This window comes from Streptopelia decaocto, assembly GCF_964273445.1.
Source record: "Streptopelia decaocto genome assembly, chromosome: 3".
Taxonomy (NCBI): Eukaryota; Metazoa; Chordata; class Aves; order Columbiformes; family Columbidae; genus Streptopelia; species Streptopelia decaocto.
The window spans coordinates 62253790-62272392 of NC_138656.1; the positions used below are offsets into that span (position 1 = coordinate 62253790).

The 18603-nt window shown below is 38.5% G+C and overlaps 1 protein-coding gene across 21 annotated transcripts in view; it reads right to left on the minus strand.

Annotated features, from left to right (window-relative positions):
* EYA4 (EYA transcriptional coactivator and phosphatase 4) overlaps positions 1–18603 on the minus strand; it is a 157079-nt gene that overhangs the window by 17239 nt on the left and 121237 nt on the right. For all 21 annotated transcript variants that reach the window (XR_014183803.1, XM_082049882.1, XM_082049874.1 and 18 more), the window contains 3 exons: positions 12251–12387; positions 10757–10840; positions 1815–1904 (listed from right to left, as the gene is read on the minus strand). Coding sequence is in view for 20 of the 21 variants with exons in the window: in XM_082049882.1 (XP_081906008.1) it covers positions 1815–1904; positions 10757–10840; positions 12251–12387 (311 nt within the window). In the remaining variant the exon portion in view is untranslated. The remainder of the gene's footprint in view (positions 1–1814; positions 1905–10756; positions 10841–12250; positions 12388–18603) is intronic.

The window sequence follows — 18603 nt, forward strand, 5'->3', positions numbered from 1 at the left end:
CTGGGATAGGAAATACTTAACTGAGTCTAGAAATTGATTTTAATCAAATCAAATTGATTATGAGATTCTCCAAGAGAGTTCCCAAGTAGTATTTCTTGATTTATCTAAAACTGAAAACTGTCTGGATACTGTTCAAGCTCTGGAATGAGCTGGAGTATGAGTTTTTGGACAGGATATTAAAATCACCCTATGAAGAATACTCAAAATGTGATGATCTACCCACAAGAGCTGAACCTGAGATCTGCAAAGAAAACAAATAATGAGAGAAGGGCGCAAAGCTTCAATGGCCATAAGAAAGCATAAAGAGGTATGGAAAGAAAGCAAAGCTCCGTTTTGCTGAACTCTTCCACTTGAACTCAGCACAAGACTGAAGAACTCTGGCCATATGTTACCAAAATGGCTTAAAGTTCATTGGGTGTCACATGAAAACTGAACACACAGGGGCAAAGGTCTGCTAAAAATAAATTTAAGCAATGCTTTGAAAAATTGATTTGGTATCTATCGCCAGTATGGGCCACCAGAAGAAGAATATTCACTGACCGCACTTGCATTGTCAAGTGATGACTCACTAGAACTGCAATAAAACACCAACTGGTGAAGGCTTGTCCAGGGCTTTATTTTCTTATGTTTCTGCTGCTGGAAGGAGGAAGTGCAACCCAGGTACTGGGTGAAGTAGATCTCAATTTCTTGACTTAAAAAGAACTAAGAATAAATGAAACAAATATCTGCAGCCTGGTATCTTCTGCATTTTTTACTGCCTACAGTCAATGCAGGAACAAAAGAAGTGCACACTAAAAAAATCAAAATCCCAGTGAATGGAAAAATCTCACTTATCCTCATTTTTTCTGTTCACTTCCTCTGGCGTTTTCAACAAAACCTCAAAGTCTTCCAACTGCCATTAGTGGCAATGTATCTGTCCACAGAGGGAACTCTGGGATCTTCTTTGAGTAAGAAAACAACTGATGTAGATAAGCGGAAGGTCTGAAAAGCCCATAGTTTAATTTGAGAACGATTTTTCACCCCCTGTCTCTCAACACACATGGTTATAAGACTGTCACTTTCCATGTCAACAGATCTGGACTCCAAGAGTGAAACAAAAGGTCTGTGAAGGCCAGCTGATGAGCCTGCTTCCCAGACCATCATCCCTGGGTCAATCATCCATCTCTGTGTTTCTGATAGGTGAGTGGTCCAGACCTGTAGCTCCCTAGAAAGAGGTCTCTCCCTTTTCTGACCATATGCCAAATTGCATACCCTGGGTACATGATGACAAAACATGTGGTCACCTGGTTACCTTGGGAAGAGATATCACTGATGAGTACATCTATCATAGTTCCAGCCCTCTGATGCTGCAGTCTTCAAGGTAAATGAAGAATATTCTATCATCTTTGAGCAAGAAAGAGAAGAGAATGTGAAGAGAAGAGAACGTGAAGAGAGGAACACAACCTCTTGTGGTCAGATGATGGCACCCACTGAAAGCGAATGCAGATAACTTCAAGAGAAAGAATGGAAGGCACATATGTCCCCCTCCTGGAAATGACCGGAGACAGCTATAAATCCACAGAAACTGAAAAGATGGCCATAGGACAAGGAGAGGAGAGGGTATTTTGCAGATTCCCCCTTTCATCCAGTTTCATGGAAGGACTCTGCTGCCATGGGAAGTCACTGCCACCTGGCTAAACTCTCTCTAAACAGAGTACAACAAACCCAAAGTCTAGATAAGCAGAAAATGTCACACACAACAAATACTAATGCACACCAAACCCACTATATTAAAAACCCAGGCGTAACAGGCTTCATGTTCCTTTGAGTCTTACCTCTAAATCATTAAAAAATAAATGTGTGTCAGCAAGATTAAAAATCATTTCTTCCATTCGCAGTCCAAGGGTCACTGCCATTGGTGGATCCTTAAAAAACAAAAAGCAAAGTTAGCTACTTAAATAACTTTATGCTATATCAGAATTACTTTAAAAGCTGCTGTATACAAAGTGTTTTGAAAAATTAGCACTGCAATAAATTTCTCTAAAATTCTTTCAGTATTAAGCTATTTTAATATAATTCTACAAGGACAGACTGCTGAATCTGAGAATATTTGGGGAGCTGGGGATGTTGAAACACCACATTTTTTGAAAGTCAAGGCATTTGTAGCCTGGCTAAACTGAGAGAGGAAAACCTAGTGGTCATATGTAAACCTGTATAAAGAAGGCTGCAAACAGGGATGGAACTTCCCATGAAAGATGTACGTAAGAAGCCCAGTATTTATTATTATAAGAATACACTAATTTTTAATCCCTGAGCCTTTTATAAAAATGTGTAATTATCTTGCCTGTCAATTTGTGAGCAGAAAAAGCTGACTCATGGAGCAGTAACTAATGTTACTGAGTGAGAAGCAGAGGTAGGAACTAAGTTACTTCATGTGACACCCAGTCCAATGCACAATCTCTTTGATCTGCTGGCTTTTCTTCCCAATTTTTGGGCACACAGAAGTCCTCACCAAGGCCCTGCTAAACTGGGATAGGAAAGGTAGTCACCTATACTAAATGATCACTTTGTAAGCAGTTATCCTACACTGTGATAAGAAGGTGTGATTTAAGAGGCCTTCTCAATTTCTAGTGATTTTGATTTATAAAAATACAAAACATAATCTGAACCTATGCCCACTTCCCCAAAGTGAGTTTCACTTTGGAGAAATTATCACTGCCTTGCCTATGCTTAGGCCTGTATCAGTTTTCTTCCACACTTTCTTCCACTCCAGTATATATCTTCAAACCCTCTGCTTGGTCCATTTCTGCCTCAAAATTTACCCTTCTTCCATGCAGGCACTCACTGATAAACTTCCAGGCTCAACTTTATGGTTTTATTGCAAGTATTCATTCAACAAAGTGCCTGTAAGTGTTCTTTTAAGTGTTCTTTATCGTGCCTAAAATCTATGGCACGATTCCTCTGGTAGTCTACAGGAATGGGAAAGCATATGTATGGTTCTTTGTTACAGATCATCCCTTCATTTCTGATGAAATACAGGATTCCTATCCCTGGATGGCACTTGTTCAAAATGTTGCATTTGTTCGTATGTCAGCTTTCACAGTATCAAATAATTCTACCTCAGCAAGATACCACCAATCTACCAATCTGCAATAACAGTCTGAGAGCATTTAGGATAGTGTAAATGTGAGATAATTAGTTTAACTTTGCTAGGCTTGCTAGAAAAGGGGTTAAGCCAATTTGCATTACCTTACATTTATTTTAGAATACGAACTCACACAGACAGTTCCTGATACTTAGCTGACGCCTGGTAACTAGTTTAATCATCGCCTTAATCATCCGCCTGAGCTTAGGGTTTCAGATAAACTTTTTTTTTATGCTGAAAGTACTGCAATGGACTTTTAAAATAGATGTGATCCTCCTCTCATTGAAATAAGAAAAAAAATATATATTTCATCATTTAAACTCTGATTGACACCAGCAAGTTGTCAGAAATCCTTTCTTAAATACCTTGAGATTAAAAGTCTAAAAGTTTACCAGTATCTGGCAACAAAATCACACAAAACCTCAAATGATCATTTGTTAGTATTAGGATCAAAGGCTTCCCAATCAAGATCAGACGTCCGCTACCCCAGGGCTTCGCAATGACAGAATAAAAGATGGCTTCTGCCCTCAAACACTTACAAACTAATGGTAAAATCTGAAAACCAGACATATTTTGACCTTTGGTCATGAAAAAGTCAGACTTGAAGGGGAGAACAGTGTACAAGAAATTGTAATGATCCAAAATTAGACCCAATTCTCTGGCAGTAAAAGGAAATATTTTTATGTTGACCCTTGAACTGGTCTAGTCTACCTTTCAGAACTAAAACCCAAATGCAGTGCTTAGTAACGTAACTTCATCTCCTGTGTCTAATGCAGTCATGTTCAAAGTCATGTGGCTGAAGGCACAGCAAGTGCAAGGGTCAGTTTTCCAAGGGGATAATTAAGGAACCCACATTAATAGATTTGCAAAAACTCATGTGAAATACTTAAAACACAAATCATCAAAATACTCTGAACTCATGAGATTCCTCATCAAGCCATAATGCTTTTATCAAAATGTCATCACATATAAACATGTTTCTTTCTCCTTGCTTTTTTTTTCTTTTTTCCTGTTCACAGTAAATTACTTTTTTTTCTTCCTAGATACAATATAATAAAGAGTATTTGAAATATGCTTCTTTACCTCAATCCTATGAACAGTAAGGCATGTGCATAACTTTATGCACAGGTGGTAACTCATTATTATTTATGTGAGTTAAGTTATTCATTGGAGTGCTTCCAAGACTGAAATCTCAGACTTTTGATTCTCAGCCTTGTTTTTCTCCTTCCTGGGTAGAAGCAGACTTAAATGCGGAAATTTGCTATAACATATTCCACTATAATCCAATTTATTTTTACAGAAACTACCAACTATGTATCACAATTTCCTGCCTTGCCTAGCATAGTTGGAAGACATAAATGTGACAAAGCTTTTATGATTTTCTTATTAGTAATATTTTTGTAACCAACTATGCTTGACTTTATTACTGTTAAAACGAGATTTCCTATGTTCCTGTTTTGATAAAGACATGTGTAGATATTGCTAGGTACTAAATGTAAAATAAAATAAAGCAAAGATAATTCATTTTGGCTTAGCATGAAATCAGTCTGGGATCTCCCCATAACAACTTCTGAGTCACTGGAATTGCATTCTCAAGACATGAACAATTCTTCCTTTAGTAAATTGGCTAAAACTTGCACTGCAACTGTTTAACACAAATTAAACATCATGTTTCAGCTCTTGCCATATCAAGTTAATTCCTTCACATACAAAAATAGACAGAGAAAGCAGATTTGTCAGGGTCTTGTGGTTTTATAATGTTTACACAATGTGGAGGAACATCCCAATCATTGTTTTACTGTCTTTCAACTTGAAGCAGAAGTTGCAGATTGACTCAAGTGGCACAAAGAACGGAGTGTTGAAAAGAAAGCAAGAAACATGTGCAGCTGATACATATTTGAGCACAGCAAATTGAGAAACTGAATAAAAAGCAGACTGAACTTCTGCCAAAGTGCTATTTTGTGCTACTCTGCACAAGCATACAGAAAAGAGTAAACGATAATAATAATAATAATAAAAAGATCTGGAATTTTTCCCCAGATAATTTGCAGAATAAAGAAGCACAACTCTTTGGCCCTCAGAAGCATGATTTTAGCCAGATATCATTTGTGTGCAAAAGAGTCAAGACCAGCTACAGCACTTCTGTATACCAAAATACAAATGACTTTAGTTACATTAGTATGAAGGCACTAAACTGGAGCCAGACTGTCTGTCTGTGGACTTCTGTACTAGACTGGTCCATTCACTGGAATGCCTCCTGGGAGACTAGGTAAAAATATCCTGGGAGGACCAATATTTAAATGTTTTGATCAAGAGGAAAGTGACTGGAATAAAGCCCCAAAATCTCAGTGTCCATTAGTGGAAGAAAACTATTTAATATTGTCTTGGAAGGTCAGTTTTCAGTACAAGATATTGAAAATAATTTAATGGAATTTTTTTAATAGAACCCCAGAAAACAAATAGATAAATAGACTGTCAGGTAGATTCACTGTGACAGAAATTTGTATGCATGAAGACTGAAAAATAAGCAAGAAAACAAGCAAAATATGTGAATGATATGAGTGGCTGTTCTGAACAGATTTACGACAAAATCTGCCTCTGGAAAAAGTGGAAATGCTTAAGCTGAGTATCAATATTTGTAGCTTAAAGACACTTCCCTACATTCTGTAGGACTCTCAGATTTAAAGTTCAGCTCTCACTCTTTCATAAGGGACACTTGTTCCCAGGAGATCTTCATGTGGGTGGCAATGGAAGAAGAGAACACATTTCTTCTTAATAACCGTATCTGCTGGCTGATGAAGGAAAACTCACATACTCCATAGGGAGTGTCTGTTCCATGCTCTCTAGAAGGCAGTAGGAAAATGGACCCAGATGTCTCAGACAACGAGGGAGTGAATCGAGAGGACAATTAGAGGTCATGAGAAATCCACTATCAATGCAGGCGGACAAAAGCATATTTATGAGTAAATTTTGGAATGTCATCATGGGTGCTAATGGGGACAAAGTTTCTCTGTTTAATGACTGGACAAGCAGTGAGTGAGTAATAAAAACTTCTGAGCCCTTTCCAGAGAAGTGTATAAGGTTAATGTGGTCTCCTTGACAACTTTTTGTCATTGGCAATGCTGTCAAAAATGTCCAAATGTGATCATCAAGTGTGGATTTGGTTTGGTTTTTGCACTTGGAGATCACATTCTCCCCCTTCTAAGATCACAAGGGACTTTCACTCTTTTTTAACCAGTCTAAGTATTTATTTGGTCATCTTTGCCTTCTGGATAGACCTGAGAGAAATTAATGAAATATAAATGCTCAGAGGTAGACAAAACTTCAGCTTAATCATCCTCAAATCAGCAGGAATAACTGGAATGTAATGGAACAAAGAATACACACTGTGCACAGGGAATAAGAATGTACCTCATAAACTTTAAACAGATGATGACATCTCCTAACATATGTCCTGTCACATCAACAAATCCTCACTTAAGAGCTCAGCATTGTAGAAAACTTTGTCTGCCAACTGGTGCTTAGCTGCAAAAACCATCACCAGCCACACAAGTCACAACAGAACAGCTCAAATGCAAATGTTCTTAATTTGCTACTGCAGTAAATAATTAAAAATAGAAATGTGCTAGTTTTATGAAGCACGAAGCAGATGAACAAATGAGCTGAACAACAAGAGGTACTCTTACTGCTGGGAAGCAGCATGGTTTCCCTGAAATCTAACAGGAGTTCAGCATAGTTTTTATTCTCTTTTTAAACTAGCTCTGACCAACTCAACAAAGTAACCATTGCACTGTGAGTGAGACAGAAATACCCACGGGTAGAAAACAGCAAGCCACAAAACATTCCTCTGGGTAAGTTTTATACTTTAAATATCAAAGTGATGCACTGACCAGCCTCGGGCCAAATCTCTCCCACTTCAGTGGAGTTTCAAATAAGATGCTTACAGATACATCCAATAAGCTAAATATTTCACCTCATCACTAGTTTTGTTTTTAACATATCTATTATAAAAGCCCTGTATAATTCTTAAATTAATATCACACCATGCAAAGTGCTGGACAAGTACATACCAAGCAGAGTGTCCACTCTCAATTCAGAAACTGTCAGGTGTAAGTCAGAAATCTGATGTTCTCTTGACAAATACATGACCTGAAACTTGTCTACTGGATTCAGGCCTTTCCATACAACCTCTGTCAACGAATGACCCTGTTGCCCAACCCTCCTTGAGGATGTTTGGTTTGCCTTTCTCTTTTCTCTTCTACTTCAGCTGCTTGCTAAACTGTAGAAATCTTTTGGAAGAGAGGCTGTTTGTCTCCTGGTACCACTGCAGCTCTCTAGTGCTGCCGCACACATACATTGGTATCTCCACCTGGACAAAACAGCATGACAGCCACCTCCACACGCTGCACCTCCTCTCACTGCATTCCCTGTGCAGCTTGAACTGCAGTAGAGCAAAGAGATTAAAAGACTCATTTCTGAGTGTTTTGTTTTCACACAGTTACTGCAAAAAAATAAGGTAAAGAGCTAGTGGAACAGGCGGGTGAAAGTTTACATGTCAAGGAATAGATGGGAAAGAACTGAAGGTGAATATCCTTGCCTGTCTGCATATTCACACTAGCTCTAAAACCACTATCTCACCCCTTGAAAGTACGAAGTCAGCAGGTTTGGTATAATATGCCTTCTCTTAAAGCAATGTTGACATTAAGGACTCACTAATCTCACTTAGAATATTTAAGTGTGGGAGAAGGGAAAAACTCTGCTTTTCTTGTGATCATTTTTGTTGTTGTTCTGTTCTATTTTGGGAGCAACCTGATAATGCTATACAAAATGGGCTCACAAAATACATTTGGAAGAACACAGTATGCACAGCTGAGCATCTGTGTAACATTACATGCTTTTACTTTTTAAAATCAGATAGCAAATCACCAGGGTTAAATAATTTACTATCACTATTATTTTATACTACCTTGAAATTTTTTTCATTGTGAAGTAACAATTTTATACCACCTTTCCAGGATAAACAGCTCTCTCAACTCTTTTGAAAGACCTACATGCTCACAAGACTTCCACTGTGGACCTCACAATTCATGGACTATTTACTCTTACAGCAACCCAACTCTCCTAACAATCCAGACTTCAGTCTGGATTAAGACTTTGCTTACAGATGGAAATCATATGCAGAAATGATAAAGGCCCACATCTGCTAAACAGTTCATGCACCAGAGACTGACTGAGGTCCAGCTGTGCTACCTTTCTCTTCTCCCATGTCTAACCTCTTAGGCAACTAGGCTCAGACAATATCCCATCTTAAGTCCAATGACATGCAAAAGTTGAAGTCTACTCATGATAAGTTCTCCCTGTAGCCCTCTTCCTACTGCTCTAGCCTCTTTGCAGTCAATAATATATATATTTGAGTTTCGTTGTCAATTACTTATTACCTTCCCAATAAGTACTCTATATAGCAAAGGCAGTCACTGCACAAAGGGAAAAGTCTACTACTTTTATTTTAGTCTCTGGAAAGGAACACATTTCCCTACTTGTATGGATGCCGCCTATCAGTACAAAAAAACCCCTCAAACAACAACAACAGCAAACAAACAAAAAAAAAACCAACAAAATCCACAACAACAAACAAACAAACAAAAGAAACAAAACGCCCATGATTTTACTTAAGAATTCCTCTCCTTTTGCTTCGTGGTTGTTTATGACATTTATTTACGGGTGCTTATCTCAGCAGTAGAACTACATTAATTTCACTTGCCCTCGAGATACTCTTAGTTTATACAAGCCAACTTTATCTGCTGTCAGTACTACTAGATGTTAATATGCCATTGCTGTTTCTAAGGACTCTCTACGGAGAGTCAATGATAGCAGCAGATGTGCTCTTAAAGAACGGTGGTATGGGGATTTTTTCAAATATCCCTTCTCATAACAAAGTGAGAAACCAAGACAAATCACATTTCTGTTGCTGTCTCTAAGACAGTTTTCAAAGTTATTCACAGATGTTTCTGAGCTACACGATGTGCTCTGACTTTCAAAACTGTGTATTAAAGTTGACTTAGACTTTACTCATATACTATGTAAGATGGTACATGAGATGTAAACATCCTAAGAGCGCAATCAAAAAAGGATAGAAGGAATCCAACATCACTGGGGTAACTCAGCAAGTTCTGTGGCAATCTATGGGCGCCACTCAAAAGTGATACAAATGTTCACATTCAGCTAGGTTTACTCTTATTTTGATAAATATAAGTTAGAAATGGTTCTGACAGTCACTGTTGTTATAGTGTTTGAAAAACAATAGGAGTTTTTGAGAGAGTACTGAAATGTGCAGTGATTTGGCACTGTGAAACTGCAAAACAAGCAAGGCTTTTTTTTACACGACATATCTTCGCATTCCAAAAATTCAGATATTTGTCTGGGCCTGTGAGTTTTCCTATTAGCTCTCTCTTTTAATAACCACAAACAGCTGTCTCAAAACACAGATGACTGGCCCATCCGCGGTTATAATCCACAAATCTAGATTTGGACATTTCTAACCCACTGGCTGGGGAAGTGGGTGTGGAAAGCATTTCTCTGATGTACTGTTATATGCATACTTTTCTTGAGTATCTGATTCTGGCTGGAATAAAGAGTTAAGAAATTTGTGCTAAACAAGCCCATTGTCTGCATAGTATGGACATGGTTATGTTCTGAAAAAGAAACAGCTTTGCATTAACTACATTTGAATGGCACAACACCTAGAAAACCTACATCCATATATGTACATATCAACATCATCTGTGTCCATTTTCTTCCCTTCCATACATTTGCCCTGTATTTTTTTATAAAGGCCTTTATCTCTACCCATCCAGGCAGTCTGCTCCTGCTGGTATGCACTGGTTTTGCCAGCAGCTCCTTCTCCCCTTGCCTGAGCACCAGTCACTGGGGTCCCACCACAAGCCCAGCAGGACTTGCTGCTGACTCAGCAGGGGAGCTCCTGCCTCCTCCCTCTGCCTCCCTCGATCTTCCTCTGGCTCTCCTGCTTGCTGCTCCATGACCTGAACATCTCTTGGATCTCATCGGAGAGGAGAGGATGAGTACAACTGTCTGCCTGGGAAAGGGATTCACTCCCTGGCATTACTCACCCCAGAGTCAGCCACAGGAATCAAAGATTCCACGGAAAAGCTGGAGAGTCAAAGAATAACATCTGCAGCTGGCGTTGAAGCAGGTATGTGTCTTACTTACTCATCCCGATTCATCGATTTCCCAATAAATTCACCCATTGCTCCAGTTTACTTCTTATTTCTTCCTCTATGCATCCAAACAGTGAGCTACTTCCATTTGCCCATTCCCTCTATTATCTCCATGCAACGTCTCTTCCAATGTACCTCAGGAACCTCATCCTTGTTCCTCTAGAAACTTTCTTTATTTGCAGCATCTGCCTCAGCACTGCCTCATACATTGTGCTTATGATCTGTGTCTCATTTCTCTCCTTGACTTCTTTACTTTAACCCTCTGAAAAGGTAGCTTACTGTACACTTTCCCTCTACCTTTACCCAAGCCATGAAAGTGGAAGATGAAAAACACACACATGTGCAGGCCAGAGATCTCTGATACAGTGAATCAATGCAGAATTCATGGCTCACATACCTTGCCATATTTCTGTGCATATGATCCTGTGAGCAGCGAATGAAAAACTATGATTGTTTCATCCAAATCCCAAACAAATACACGCTGAAAAAAAAAAAAGAAGTGGAGACAGTATTAATAAACAAATAACATCTAAGTCCCATCCCCATCCCACCCAGAGAGGCTAAAAGTCAATTCAGTCCTAAAGTTTAACTAATTGCTTAATCAAGCAGGTTTTATCAGATAATCAGCAAGAACAGTGTATCATGCATGGTAAAAAGTCAGAAAGTAAGTAACTTTTGAATTCTTCAAGTATTTCTTATTTGTCCTCTAAAAAGCTTTTCAAAAAAGCTGCATAACACAGATTTCAGAAACTTGATGCAGATCAAACATAGTCATTAGGGATAAACAGTACTCTTGGATATTTCTCTGCGAGTCTTACTGATTCAAGGTTCTTTTTATTTCTCCTTCATAGCTAAAATTAAGTCTTGGATAAAAGTGCTGTATGCCACATAAAATGTCATACAGAACTTAAATAATATTGCAGGATAAAATGGATTATTCTAACTCAAAAAAAGGAATGAAACTCCTTATATTGATAAGGGGTTCATTTTCACTGGTAAACTATGAAAGAAACAGGGAAACTGAAATGTAAAATGTTAAGAGTCTTTTCACTAGAAAAGTTAAATCATTTGAAAAGCAAAAGATCTGTAAGTATCTGCATAAAAGCAACAGCATTTACATTCAGCGCCTAGCACTGCAGCCCCCCCTGCCAGCTCAGGAGCGGCTGTGTGTGGCCAGCAGACTCCCAGCACCAGTCTCCTCTCCTGCTGCACCCGGAGCTGCCCAGCGAAGGCCCAGCAGTGGGGCTGGCCAGTGCTGATCTGGTGGCCCAAGGGGACACACCGTACTGGCGGGCAGCACCTTCCCCTGATGCCAGAGTTGGGGTGTTTCACACACACACTGGAGCTCTGCTTCCCCCTCCTCCTTCTCCTGTCACTCTAAGGCAGCACACTGCTAACACAGGAGTAATACGACTATAATTACTTGGTTGCTAGGAGGTCATCTGTGTTTTAAATCGTCACCCCATATATTAGGAGGATATATTTCTTCACTAAGGCACTGATCTTGCACATACTTAAGTACAGCCATAACTTCACTGATGTAAGCTGCCTCATTGAAATCCCCTGACATCACTTACAAGCACAAGGACAAACCTGCACCTAAGGGTTTGAAAGGCTGTGGCCAGATGATCCTGCACATTTACACTGCATTCATAACTACTTGTAATTAAGCTGAGCGATATATTTGAGATTTCCTATTCTGCCTAACTTTGTTGTACAGAACAGTAATGTTTCATTGTACATGTATGTTAAAATTGCAACTTATATCTGCTATATTCAGTTAGTAAGACTGAGTCCATGATGTTTTCTAATATGCTATAAGCTATTTCCACAATTACTTTTCATCAGAAGAAACCTCCACATTACCATTCATCAATTACCACAGGCATACCTCCAAGTCACTGTCCGGAGGGGGTGATGGATTATTCTTCCGCCCTCTACCCCGAGACTTTGACCCAGAACTCCTACATGTTCTTTCATCAAGATCTTTGATTGGCGTGGAGGGGCTCTGCACTGTGTCAAACTCCCCTGTAAAGTCAACCATTCATGGCAAAATTAGTGCTGAATTTTTAAATAATAAATGTTATTTTTCTCAAAGCTAAACATATCTGTATAGGAACTCAACCACAAGATGCACCTAAAAAATTTGTATACAATGCGTGATAATATGGTTTGTCTTATATAGACGGAATGTGCAGATGCCACATACACGTTTGACTTTATCAAGGAAACATTATAAAACTTAGCAGAATAAGACAATGATTAAAATGACACATATGCTTGTGCAGATACATATACGAATACACAAGAACATGCAAAACATTGACAGATCCAAGGAAGATGTATTTTAAAAGTCAAACTAATGACTTCTCAAAACACGAAGAGTCTTTTAGTTAAAGTAGTTCATTTCTCATGTTTGGAGTTCAGCTAGTCTTATTTCCAAGTCCTGTGTTACTTTTACCAGAACACCCTTTGGCACATGTCCACACACCAGCAGAGTCAGTCAGCTTCCTGCTTCATCGCCTCCTCCCATGTCACTTGCTCTTTAGTAAAGTTCACTTTTTTTTTTTTTTTTCACCTTAACTCTGCTCATAAATTGGTGAGGAAATTCATAATATGAAATGCAATATTCCAGTAACTACCAGAAAACAGTACTTCTTATATTTTGATCATCTTCCTCTTAGTACCAGCTATTGTTTGCTGTCAGAGAGAAGATGTGCTAGAAAGACCTTTGATCTGGCGTGGCACTGTTTGCTCCTAACACCCAGGCCTATCCCTGACTTACCCATTTAATCTACTTTGCCTCTGCTGGTGACAGAGGGCTTTACAGGTGATTACAAACCAGTAGCTGTATAAGACAGACAGACTGCAGGAAGGATGACATGGAACTTCTCCTTACAAAGTACTTTAATGCTACAGCTTAGTAAATGGAAAGTATCCCTTTCTTCATAACACAGTACCTTCAGTGCCTTTTAAAAACTGCTAGCAATAAATGCTACTTGGCTAGGTCCCTGAGTGCTCAATGACATAAAACCTTCTTCATCATTGTTAATATCCCATTAAGGGTTTGATTTTTCTCCATTAAAGAGGGAAAGGGTACAGCTTAGATCTGACATCTGCTATATATTTTGATTCAAGGGAGTCCTTGTGCTACATGTAATTGTGCATTTCTGGGCCACTTTGGTAATATTTGTTAAAAGTGCTCACGATGGCACATCTGCAGAATAAATTAATACTCGGCACAAACAGTTCCTGGGAACCACCTATGATGCATCTGATTTTGAGCTAGAACCTTGAACATTATTCGTTTTTACAAAGGAGCATCACTAAGGTCACTAAACTCCACCATGCGACAGAGAAAGTGGCCAGTAGATCAAGGAAAGTGATTTTTCTGCTCTGTTCTGAACTCGCAAGACCTACGTCTGGAAAAGTGTCTAATTTTGGGTCCCCAGGTACAAGAGAGATATTGACAAACTATAGTTGGTCCAGGTGAGGCCCCCAGTTAAGGGGCTGACCACACAGGAGGAAAGGCTAAGTGACTCTTCACAGAGGTATACAGAGAAAGAACAAGAAGCAACAGACAGAAATCACAGCAAGGGATATTCCTGTTAGATACAAGACAATAATCCATCACTGTCAGAGTGGTCAGGCCCTGGGACAGGTGCCCAGAGAGGCTGTGCATTCTCCATCCTTGGAGATACTCAAAACTTCATTGCCAAAGACCTGAGCAACATGATCTAAGTTGGCTTGTCCATGAGGGGGTTGGACCAAAAGACCTGCAGAGATCCCTTCCAATGTGAATGACTGAATGTTTCTGTGACCTTCCTAAGTGATTCACCTAATTCTCCCTCCACAACAAAGAAGAAAATAATTGTAGTCTAGCAGGCTCTAAGAAGAAAAAAATAGACTGCAGTCTCAATTAAGAGACTGTGTGTAATGTAACACAATAGTTAAATTCTTAATCTCTTCCATAATTTATTTATCCCTTACATTGAACCACATACAGAAGATTATTAAAATAAATACACTGGGAACATATATTTATATAACTTGACTGGAAAAATACTGTTGTATTTCTTGGAAGAGTAAGATTTAAGCCCATAATGTCACATTCCTGAATGGGAGCTCTAGACATGGTGAGGAAAGAATTCAAGATTCAAAGAAAGGGGGGAACAACAAAAAAGTTAGTTCCCAAGCCTATCGGTTAGGACATTTACCTGGAGAAGGACACGTCCAGGTTCCACTGCCTTCTCCAGGGCACAATGGTTTACTTGACTGAATGACTGATATGTATGAAGCATTAAAACATAATTTCATGACCACATCCCTGTACCCCCAAGTGGAATGTGATGAATCCTCCATGAAATGGGAGAAAACCAAATCTGTCTCTGTCATTTCCTGGGAAAGTATTGAAATTTTTACACTATTACCTGGAAAAAGCTACTACCACTTTTTTTCTCAAACCAGGTGATCACTAGTTCACTGTCAAAAAAACAAACTTTCAGGCAGCAGCTAAGAAGAGATTTTCAGAACTGCAATTTGAGAATTCTAGAATTCATTCCATATATCATTTCAGGTAGATCTGTCCTAACTTGGATGTATGCATATCATACACATTGTATAGTATTTCCTCTTTCAGCTAAACCCCTTATTTGCCAAGAAATTACAAGAAAATTGAGCAGCAATAATAATATCTACTGAATAATGTTCCCATGCTGTTTTCACTTTGTCCCTACAGAATGGAGAGTTCTTGTTGACTAATCATTTCTATTCCCAGCACAGTGTTGATGTCAGTAAGGACATTGTAGGTAGTGGAGCGATCAATAAGGTCACATTATCTTAGTTCTTTCGCCATAAGAAGAGCAGCAAAATATACTATCGTAGATGTACAAATGCACAAATAGATGCTTCATAACCAGGATCTTTGTGCAGCAAAAACCTACACTGGCTCCAAAAGAAGTTCTAAGTGTGCAAGAGTTTTCTATGAAAACATTATTCCCTAGATTTTTCTGACAGAGTGAAAAAAAAATCCCAGAACAAAACCTCAGGAATAAAAAGGCAAAAATTAAATAAATGAAGATGAATGTCTACATCCTTACCACAAAAGTCTTCACATTTATAACATTTCAACATTTTATAACAAAATCAAGACCCATTTCTACATTAATGTATTAAAACATCTGTTCTCCATGACTGTGTTTATTCTAAACTACCAAAATTAAAATATATAAAAAAGCCATGTTCTAAATCTTCTCTGAAAGTATCCAACAACTGAAGTAAATAACTTCAATTTTAATTTAGCATTAGCCATTAACATTTGCCCCAGGCTTCTGCTTGGGTCAATGCTGTACATGATTGCATAATTATCCATTAATCAGTACTGTAACTAATCACTGTACCTTGTAAATTCTAGATATTTAAAGCCAACTTTATTTCATTACACTAATCTCTAAATCAGAATGAGCAGCTGTCTCTTACTTGAACGTAAGGTATGCATCTATTTTAGAACTGCAGAAGTCAGTAGTACACGCTTTATTGAACAACTGTAGGCTTAATTGCTTGATTTGTTTTTTACCAACAGCAGGCTAAAGGAGCAACTGCATTTTCTTATCTTCCATTTGCTTTAGAAATGAGGTCAACGCTGATAAAAAGAATACCTATTAAAAATTCAGCTATGTAATGTAAAAGAATGTGAGAAATGAGTACTGAAAATGTTGCCCTTGTGAAGAATTACTACCGCAGGTCATATTAGACAGACATTTTTATGGCAATGTTTGAAATTTTTTAGCTTTTCCAATATTCAACACATGTCTAATAAATATATTTCATAGCATCCTCCCACTGGAACTATGAACAGCATCAGAGATCCAATAAAGCAAGAGGAAAATGTTAACACCAGAACACGGAATGATATCTTTATCACAGATGTTCATACACATACTCATATGCTGGTTTCTGTCCAGCATGAAGCTTCCTATGCCACAGAGACCTTGCAGCAGCTCCAGTTAGAGGACAGGGAGTTACAGCACCACCGTCACTAATAGAGGTGGTCTTTCATAACAAGGACGTTGTTTGCCACCGGTACTTTGATGTGAACATCCCCTCCTCTCTGTTAAAACACAATTGGGCCACTTAAGTAGGAGAAAAGTGGTGTGGGCACTGTCTGCATATAGACCTAATGTCGTCTCCTGGAGAAGGTAGAAAGAGTGACTTCATTGTGGGTACCAAATTAAGAGATAGGTCTCTGCTGCACCCTAGTAACTGAATTTGAGCTAATATTCTACCAGTGATTCACCTTGCCCAGCTAAGGACATAAGAAAGCAAGGTGCTTAAATATGAAGCCTTTACCCAGGCCTATTTTGTTTGCTAGAATTTTATCTGCCCTAGATCGAATGTACTCATGAACTCATCAAATGTACCCATCTCCTGAGACCTCATCTCAGGATTGATCTGGCTTACGCCAATTTGAGATAAAGTGCCCTTAGAGATACTTATTTGTCTCATTGATACTCTGTGGTAATGAGAGCACTTAAAAAAATCTTAATGTAGGGCACGCACAATAAAAACACAGAAGAGTAAATCCATGGGAATGGTAAGAAACCTTACACAGATGTGGGACGGATGAACTACTGAGCCCCTTCATACTTTCCTTATGAATTGATTTTTGTTATATATTCTTACCAGAAAGAGCAGTCAGGCTTCAACATTACAAATCCTTTTTTCCTGGCTTGTAACGTGATGTCCCTTGTTATGAGTAGCAGAAAGAGTAAAGTCTATTCCAATTTTCATCTCATTTTCTTTACTCGGTCAATAAATAAATTCATAACTGATATTAACTCTTGAAATTATGGTACTTTACTATGAAAACAAGAAATCCTTTATGTATGGAGAGTACTGGAGGCTGTGACTAGTTATTTGAATCAATAACTACCAGAGGTGCAGAAGAGTGAAGTGCCTTGCTGTGTTTAAACTTAGGTATTAGTTGGATTAAGTCTTAAGGGCCGAGCAATAAAGTCCTGTTAGACAGCAAGAGAACACAGTGAGTGATGAAGCTCTGCAGTGTAATCTGCTGTATCTGAAATGATCTCCAAGACACTGTGTCTCACTGATGGGAATTTATTTTTACAGTGACACAGAAGGGCACAGGCACGTAATGTATTCTCAAAGTGGGTGTTGCTCTCTCAGCAGAGGGTCGCATGATCAGTGCAACACTTCACAGAAATAAGGAGCATGTGGGCAGAATCGTAAGTTCAGATGCACAACCTATTTAACAGGAAAGCAAGTTCATTTGCTTAAACAATACACAAACAAGAAAAATCCTTACTGTTTCACAGACGTGAAGCCTTTGATATTTTTTCAACCTGGTCAAGCTATGTAAAATTCCTTTTCTTAGCCAATGCTATTCAATACTAAGAGTTTGTAATACATGATAAATTTATACAGCATTTCTAGGAAACACAGACACACAAGGGAGAGATAATATGGGAAACACTGTCTGATTTTCTCAAATAAGAATGTGGAGGAATAACAAAGGAACAAAGTAAAGTACACAGGATATACACAATTATCAAAACCACTTGTGAGTACTCTTCACACTCTTTCAAAAATATTTTACATATCATTTGTATCTGTTATGGATGTCTTGCAACTGTTGAAATTTCCCTTGATTTCAAGTTATCTTTTAGCTTTTTCTGTTTAAGTTTGCATTCTGGGTAAGGCAAACGCTACCAATGCTGCGTAAGTGAAGCCATGTCCCTGGAAGAGATGGTTCTAACAGCACCAAGCCATCTCCCACAGATGCTATGTACAGCTTTATTAGGCTACTTAAGTTACAGATATACAACATAATACTGAGTGAGATCTTTAAGAACATCCTATATAATAGAAACAATACAGGAAAATGAGTATGAAAAAGCAGGCTCTATTCACCCAGTACGGATACCACACTCATCTGACTGTGGCTGTGAATTCCTAAAGTAGCCCACCAAGATCTTCATAGCTCTGCACTATAAAATGCATAATGTCAAATACATAACTTTAATTTAGTCCCATTTATATTAAAAGGGGGGAAATACATCAGTGAGGTGTTCAGGAACTTAGAAATCTAGCAAGAAAAACATCCATATTAACATCTGTGTTTGCAGAACACACAGAATGGAGCAGGTGAATGACCATGAATGACCATATCGTATTATAACGATAATGATAAAAAACAAGGAGCTGGCATGACCCAGCAGCGGTGCC